The sequence below is a fragment of the Physcomitrium patens genome, chromosome 5 (genome assembly GCF_059467195.1).
Source record: "Physcomitrium patens ecotype Gransden chromosome 5, ASM5946719v1, whole genome shotgun sequence".
Lineage (NCBI taxonomy): Eukaryota > Viridiplantae > Streptophyta > Bryopsida > Funariales > Funariaceae > Physcomitrium > Physcomitrium patens.
Window position 1 is genome coordinate 20,100,046 of NC_143414.1, and position 8,253 is coordinate 20,108,298.

Here is an 8,253-nt window from a genome sequence, read left to right on the forward strand (position 1 = left end):
AAGGTCATTGTATTTATAGGATTTCACAAGAATTTCAATTTCAATATTTTTAAAAAACTCAATCCATCAATACTATACACAAGTATTTATTAAACAAATTAACACATTTGTTCGTAGGTTTCAAGATTTAATTCGAACACTTTAAACCACACCACTTGCATCGCATTTGTTGCCAACATAATTTCAACCAACTTGTCTGGAAAATATTTTTTTTACCGAATGACACGCCGAAAAGCGGAGTCATAATCATCATGATGGCTTATGTCACTGTGGCCTTGAAGTTTCTGAATAGGCACATATCCCTACATATTAGCATGCCTCAGAGAACAACACACATGGGGGACGCTACGTGGCGCCGCCAATGTGAATTCCTGCACCTATACCCGAACATGGCATGCCTCAGAGAACGACACACATGGGGGACGCTACGTGGCGCCGCCAATGTGAATACCTGCACCTATACCCGAACAAGCCGCGAGAGATTGTAGACCTTCAACCGCGGGGTGATTAGAAAAGGGAGTCAAACGGGGAATATACCGAGGCAAGGTCGGACCGAATCTCTGCGTTCTAAAGCATTTTCACTACCCCTCCCTCCCTCCTTCCCTCCTCTTCATCTTCTGTTCCTTGGTATCGCCATTGTTCTGTCTCTCTATTTCTCTTCACTTCCCTTTTCGCGCCCCCTGTGCTATGGTTGTTGTGCCATGGCTTCGTCCGCCGTCCCCGCTCCCTTGTCCAACGCTGCCGTTGCCTCCTCGTCGGAGCGCTCCTCCATGGGAGTTATGGCTTTCGCCTCCATCCTCGCCCAACAGCCCTGTCCTCTTTCCCGCTCCTCTGCCCCCGCTCCCTGGGCTATGCTCACCGCTGTCTCCGCCAATGCCTGCAAACGTCCCCAGGTTCGACATATCTTACTCTCCTTCCTCAACCTCTCTTCTCATATTTTTACCCACTTTTATACTTATCTTCTACTTTGCGCAGGGATCTCACATCATGTTGCACAACTCGGACCACGTTTTGGGTCGCACTGTCAAAGAGGTCAGCTGCCAGTTTAATTCCCCCAATGTCAGTGGTCGGCATTGCACCATTTCACGAAGATATTTAGGTGAAGATGGAAGAATCTTGTCCACCAACAATATTACCAATGCTGCTACCGATCGACTGGTAGGGTGCATAAGAGACTCGAGGTGTGTCACCCGACTTTCGTTCCTTCACTGGACGTCGTGTTTTGTACGTGAACTACGATTTTTTTTAATCAAGGTGCTCATCAAATCCGATTCTCCGAAACATCTGGTAATATGAGGATTTGGGTGCATTGTACAGTTCCAATGGAACCTTTGTCAATTTCCAAAGGTTGCAGAGGAACGGCGAGGAAGTTCAGCTTCGACATGGAGATGTTATATCCTTAGTAAGTACGCCAGAGGACGGTGAGTTACAATTTTAATCCTTGCAAGATTCGCGTTTTTAGCACTTTCGTTTTCGGGGCATGCATCGCATGTGCTTACAACATTCCGTCTGCACATGTATTGGCACGACTTGTGAACGTCTGAACCAGATATTCTGGTGTCTTTCTAGAACAGTCACTGCTTTTGCATTTGTCTTCCGGGAGGTATCTGATTCCACAATCGGACCTGTGCCACTTCCATCTATCCCACCTAGCGAGGCTGACGGACCATCCAACAAGCGGAAGGGCTCTCCCCCTGGTAAACAGCTTTCTCTCTGTGATAATGTGCATGTCAGGGCTGCATCGTCTTTTTCCCTGTTTTGAAGTAGTTTTGTCCATCCTCGTACATCAACTTTGTGAATAAGACTTCGTACGTTAGGCTTTCCATTTCAGAGCTGAACTACACTACTAGTTCTAATGTACGAAAGTATGTTTTGGACGCTATACGACCAAATTGGTTCTTAGGGCAATATTTCGAAGAGCCGGATATCTTCTGTTTCGTGATTGCATATTGTATTATGTTCTAGATGATGGGGTAACAATTGGTGGGGATGGAAAGCGTATCAAGGGCCTTGGCAGTGGTGGAGTTTCTGGTCCCATCATGCTCAATGATGTTCGCCAATTGCAACGTTCAAATGAAGTGTGCTCCATACTCTTTGTTGCATATCTCGCGAGACTTCCTTTCTGTAGATTCTCTTGAAGGATATCCGGCCTCAATCTTTATTTAATCTTGAGTATTGAATACGAACCTGTAATTTTTCTGATCCTGCTCTTTTTGTAGAATAAGGATTTGCATGTGCATCAATTATAACATGAATTCAGAAGCTCTTAATCACATGAGAGATGGCGTCGGGTATTATTGGGGCAGGAGCTAAGGCTCCAAGTGGAGGCCTACATGCTGGAGGTTGAGAAGATGCGCTCTGAGTATCGGAGTGCTGAGACTCGTCATGCTTCTGTTAGTACCTCCCTCATGTGTTTGATGATCCAAGTCTTAATGTTTGTTTACTCACAGAAGTTTTTTATCCACTTATTTTTACATCTCATTCTTCATTGTGACTATTGCTGGCTTTCTCTTTCAGAAGCTTTCCATGATTATTCTGGGTGATGTGGTTCTTGGGTATTTCTAAGCTTGTAGTGTTTCCTGCATCAAAACTAGTATATTAGAGAATTAATTTGTGTATATGTATTGACTTCTCTTCATGAGTATTTTAGGAGTTGAAGGATTTACAAACAACATTAGCAGAGAAGTTCAATGCCCAACTGGAGGAGTTGAAGATATCTCTTGCCACCAAAGAGTTGGATCTTGAAACAAGTTCAGCAGTACGTTTACAACAAGAAAGTTGTATTGAGCTCCTTGAACAACGACTTGCTTCTGAAGCTAAATCTCGAGTTGATGCTGAAGAAGTTATAGACGGGTATATATCTTTTCATGTTTTGCTCGATGCAGAATTCTTTTGTGAATAAAATGATGTTTTTGTAAATCAATTAGACATTTTATGAGTTCCATACACGCGACAGGTTCTTCGTTGATTGTTGCTTGGTTTAACTTTGCTTCTGCTTGTAGTTATATTTTGTTATGCACATCATGGTTTTTCATTCATGCATGCTTAACATTATCATTGTGGTACATGAACTGCCAGTTTAAAAATGAGGATGGAGGAGCTTCAAAGATGTCTCGAAGATGAGCGGTTCAAGATTAGTAAAGAACGGGCAGATGCAGAAGCTAGTTTAAGGGCATCTTTGGACCGAATCCGAATGGAAGCTGCAGAGGAGCTGAAACGCCACGAGGAAGCAGCCGCTCGTCAGCTTGAGCAGCAAAATAATATCATCGTAGCTCTTCAGGTCCATTGCTCCCTCCTCCTTGTAAGACTTAGATCACCTTTTCGTGATCGTTTGTAGTCCAAGAATTCTGATCATGTTCTGATTGGAACGTTGATACGAAGTATGAGTAACTGCGTTTTCGAGCCTCTCTTATTTAACGATACTTTATGTCATGGACGGGGATGTGACCAGCTCATTATGATCAATTTTATTGCTTCAAGCCTACTCTCAAGCTGACACGACAACTATTAGAGTATTTGCTCATTAATTTGCGCCTGAGTTGTGCAGGAAGGGGAAAAGGAGTACCGTATGGCTGCTGAAATCTCGCGCAAGAAGCTTGTACGCTCATAGGAATCTCTCATTTTCATTCATGTTAATAGAGCTATTGGTTGCTTTTGGTTGCTATATTCGAGCATCAGCGAATTTCTTTTTAGAAATTATCCTTCGCTATTCACAAATTTAATGTGTTGCACTATTATCCTCTCTTACATTCAGGATTCGGAAAGGGGTGCCGTTGTTGCTGCAGAAGATAGGGCTCGGCGGTTAGAATCTCAACTTCAGGAGGAAAAAGCTTTGAGCTTATCAGCTCATAATGTAAGATCTCTTGTTTAATTCCTATGTTGGTTAAGTTCAAGACTCAGGAGCTGATTCTTACATCATATTTGTTTGTGTACTTTCTTACTTGAAATCCTTACCACGTCTATCTTATAAAATGTACTTTTCTCTTTGTCTGCTTTATCCAAAGCATTTTTTGATCCCGGAATGTGTGGGGCTTTTCTTTCCACGTCTTAGAGAGCAGCTGAAATTGAAGATAAACTTCGGCAGACAAATAGAGAGTTGGAAAATGAGAAGGTGCGCCGTTTCTGTTGTATATCCTTTTCATTGAAGAAATTTATTCTGCTATACGCTGCCTTTGGTACTATCCTTTGTTTTTATTTTCCAGCATGTATTTATGTTGAGGATTTATGGTGTCAAATAGACAGCAAAGGAGGGTGCCCTGGCAAAGATTGCGAGGTTGGAAGTGGAGATGGAAGCAGCATCCAGGGATCTTAAACTGGAAAAGCAACGATTGCAAGGTGCACGAGAACGAATTGTCCTTCGGTATGTCACCCATTGCTTAATTTTAACATTTTATGCACGACAGTTTTTGCATCAGTTTCTATCTCCAGCAACTTTCTCAAGGTGACACTTGGACAATGAAATCGGCCCTGAGTACGTACTACACTAGTACATCGTGGGTTTTCTAATGAAAAAGTGATGTATTAATTCCTTACGATGAGTGAAACTGAGTTTTGTATGTCATTTAAGATACAAGTTTTTTTTTTTTTGCCACCAAGATTTATTTTGTCACCTTGAATGAGCTCGAAGATTTCACTCGAGACTTGGAAGTAGTCAGCAATGTCTGTTGTGGCCTCCTAAGGTGCATGTTTTGTTTATCTAGCAGAGAAACTCAACTGCGAGCATTTCATTCCACCGCCGCAGAAATAGCTGAACTGCAGCAGAGGCAGCAGGACCAGCTATCAACGATGATTCGAACTCTTGAAGATGGTGACAGTGATAATGATTACGACCATACTAATGTTCCAAATGTTCGTATAAGAAGTCCGTACGCTAAAGCACATCCAGGTCCTGTACATTACTCTGAGCACCAAAGCAGCAAGCGAATGGAGGAATTGCGAGGAACATCTCCAAATACATCGGGGGATCGGCCCATGCAAATTTTTAGGGGCGGAGAGATTGGTACCAAGCGCATTCTAGTTCATGTTGACGAGAGTAGCGAAGAAACTGATACCTATGATGATACCGATGGAGATACTCAACAAGCGGACTGTTCCAAAGCTTCCCAATCTGCTATACGGTCCTCGGATGTCTATATCCCTCCTACACAAGTCCTAAATGTTGGAAATGTTTCGGCACCCACTTGCGTGCAGACTGGACATTCTCAGCACATGCTTGAGGGTGAATTATTGCAAATAACAAGCGGTGAAGTCGGAGATACTCGGCTAGAGAATGGAGAAGTTGGTTCCATTCAGACTGCAAATGCTGATTTCGGGTGTACGCAGCTACTTCATCAAGAAACTAAATTGGAAGGTGTGTAACGATGTCCCTTATAATGCCAGGTGCTAAAGTGGAGGAGGAATTTTGTTTGCGATCCATGGTTGGCATGAGACAGTCTTGAAAGTGATCAGCGGCAGTGGTGGGCACTTTTACCTCAAACAGCAGAGAACACCCTTGTTTCAATAGTGTATTTTTTTAAGACTGTTCATCTGCATTCTTTTTATTGAAGAGCTCATGAATTATGGCTTTGTGTTGATTCTTAGGATGTTTTATGTCAATTTTATTTTAATTTATCTGAACACTCAATCTTCTATTGATACTCACATTCTCATGAAATTGCTGGGGAAAAGGTTGATGATAAGCATACTTGATCTTCGGTTGCCACTAGTTACTGACAGGAAGGATGGAGATAATTGTGCTTGACAGTGCTGACAAATTGTAATGTTGGGGCGGCTGTCTATTTAGACTTGCGCATCTAGTTTGAAGTTAATTTTTATTGAGTTTTCGTGGTTTGAAATCTAATAAGCTCCGTGATGAATCTAATTTGCTATTACAATAGATGTCATTAGTACTTTCCCGTGGCTACTAATACATCTTCAAGCAGGAATGCACTCCAAGCCTGGCTTGCGATCAGCATGGACCCCCAACTTGGACATGAGTATTGCTTGGTCACTGAATCTTCCCGTAGTCAATTAGTTACTAATCGCAAGAGATTCCAGAAGATAAAAGTTTGTTTATGCCTTTCAGGTCCATCTCCGAGAGCTAGGTCTGGAGGGGTTGGTGCTAATGAGGACCGTAGCACTAGTCAGGATGGTGCCCCGACACTTCACAGAGATGAAGGTGAACCTATCATAGAAGAAACTGCACGGCCTGATCATGCGGGACTTCGTACCGGGTATTTGCTAGACAATACGGAGCGATGGGAAGATAGCGCGGATGGTAAGGAAATTGTTATAAGGATCAAGTTTACCTGCATATGTCTTGTTCGAGTTTGCCTCCAGTATCGTGACTTGAGGTTTATTTAGATCTATAATGTTGTGAATTGGTTTGCACCTAAGGGGTGTAAAGCAGAGACTTATGTTTACTAGTTTGTAATCTGTGGTTTGGAAATATGTCTACAGCAGATCGAAGGATTTCTCTTGCAACATTACGAGCAGGGTCAACATGTAAAGAGGACGCTAGAGACGTCAGAAGGTGTCGTAGAGATTCCTTGTGTACAGCAGATCTTATCGCATCAGAGGTAGCTGGGAGCTGGGCAATAACCACGCCTGCTTCAGATCATGGGGAATCCGACTCTTCCAGTGCTGAACGTGATTGCGCGAAGGAAGAGTGTCGGAGGATCAGTGATGATGGAGCAGAATATGCTGCAAGTCAAGTTGCCACGAATAGTATTGCTGGAGATAAACATCCCGAAGGAAATGCAGCTTTCAAGGGAGGAAAGATTCTCAATGAAGGAGACTTTAATATGGATGTAGACATGGATATGAGTCAGACAGCACCCAAACACGCTGGCGCCGAGCTGCGTAGATTACGAGAGCATGAAGTTGTCAATGAAACGCTCAATATAGCCACACTAGGCTTTGATAACTCGTATGTTCACGGCAGAGATACTGTGATGGGTAATGACGATTCTAGTGACACATGCAGCACGGAGGATACCAGTCGAGAAGAGGGTGAGATTGGAGCATCCCAGCTTCGAGAATCGGAGCCTGTTTCCCCGCTCATGTATGTGCCGTAGTTTGTTGTCGCCGTTATTTCATGCTCTTCTCTTGAGTAATTTACGCTTGAGTTGATTGATTTCAAGTATCAAAATACTGCTCCCTTTGTTTAGGTTCTTTTTCGTTTTTCTTTTGTTCCTTTATTTACTTTTTTCATTTCCATTTTATTTTTTTACTTGCAATCGTAGCATTGGTTTACACATTCGGTTTACCTGTGGTCATCCGAGATAACTTTCATGTCCGACACCCTAATGTGCTAAATGATAGATGGAAGAAACTTCAAGAGAAACACGTGAAAGGCATAAATATTTTTTCAGACCATCTCCAGAAGGGGACTCTGTGACGACATCTAGCTCGTTTGTATTATGGGGATGGACTTGGATGGATGTCCATCAGCCTAAACCCTTAATGCTACCCGCTTGCATAGTATCTAAATTGCTGTGGCTGTCCTCACATTCAATGGTTGCCATTCTCTGCTTTGTGGTGTCCTCCTGCTGCTATCCTTTTGTGTTATTACTCTTATGTTATTACTCTTATGTTATTACTATTGTGTTATAATTCTAGTGTTTCTGTCGTGGTGTTATAAATCTTACAACTCATCAAGTAAACAATTTAAGTTCTGTTAATAGAACCTTAACTTAAAAATTCTCTAAATTAACAATTCTAGTTAGGTTTATAATATAGTCAGAATATTTTGTAATAAAATAATAAAAAATATTGATTTTTAAAGCATCAACATAATGATTTCGATTTTTGAAATGACTTTTTGGCACAATATTTATAAAAAATACTATATTACATTAAACAGCTTGGATAGAAGATAGAGTGTGAAAGAAGTATTTTAAAAAGTTATAAAGAAGAAACCAAAAGATAAGTAAATCTAAGAACATAGGACTTTTGGAGATTGCTTTGAAAAGTTCTTATATTTTTTCTGTCCAATAGAGTGAATTTTTACTAACTATATATGTAAATGTTTAGAGAATTAGGTTATAAGTACATCCTATAGTGTTACATACATATCTATATATATATATATATATATATTATATTATTATATATATATACCAGAAATAATAGAAGCTTTAATTGGGTGATTATTGTTGTGTAGTTTTTAATATTTGCCATAATTGTTGAAAGGAGAGAGAAACGGGGTCTAAAAGGGCAAATAGTAATAACATGGCAGCTCCTTGTGGTTGTCTTTTTTAGCATATATAATAG

At 41.2% G+C, this 8,253-nt stretch overlaps 1 protein-coding gene across 6 annotated transcripts; it reads left to right on the forward strand.

Annotated features, from left to right (window-relative positions):
• The first annotated feature begins 581 nt into the window (after positions 1-581).
• On the forward strand, positions 582-7,464 carry LOC112282607 (uncharacterized). 6 transcript variants are annotated; one of them, XM_024520417.3, is made up of 15 exons: positions 582-893; positions 976-1,181; positions 1,318-1,421; positions 1,575-1,697; positions 1,966-2,078; positions 2,307-2,393; positions 2,651-2,853; positions 3,079-3,280; positions 3,548-3,598; positions 3,755-3,853; positions 4,052-4,111; positions 4,239-4,360; positions 4,701-5,350; positions 6,065-6,256; positions 6,442-7,464. In XM_024520417.3, the coding sequence occupies exons 1-15, from the start codon at positions 702-704 to the stop codon at positions 7,053-7,055; spliced, it is 3,018 nt and encodes a 1,005-aa protein (XP_024376185.1). In that variant the 5' UTR covers positions 582-701; the 3' UTR covers positions 7,056-7,464. The 6 variants fall into 6 exon arrangements, with proteins under 6 accessions (XP_024376185.1, XP_024376184.1, XP_090106953.1 ...); XM_024520416.3 differs by having other exon boundaries at positions 4,704-5,350; positions 6,439-7,464; XM_090250827.1 differs by having other exon boundaries at positions 4,704-5,350.
• Positions 7,465-8,253: the final 789 nt, after the last annotated feature.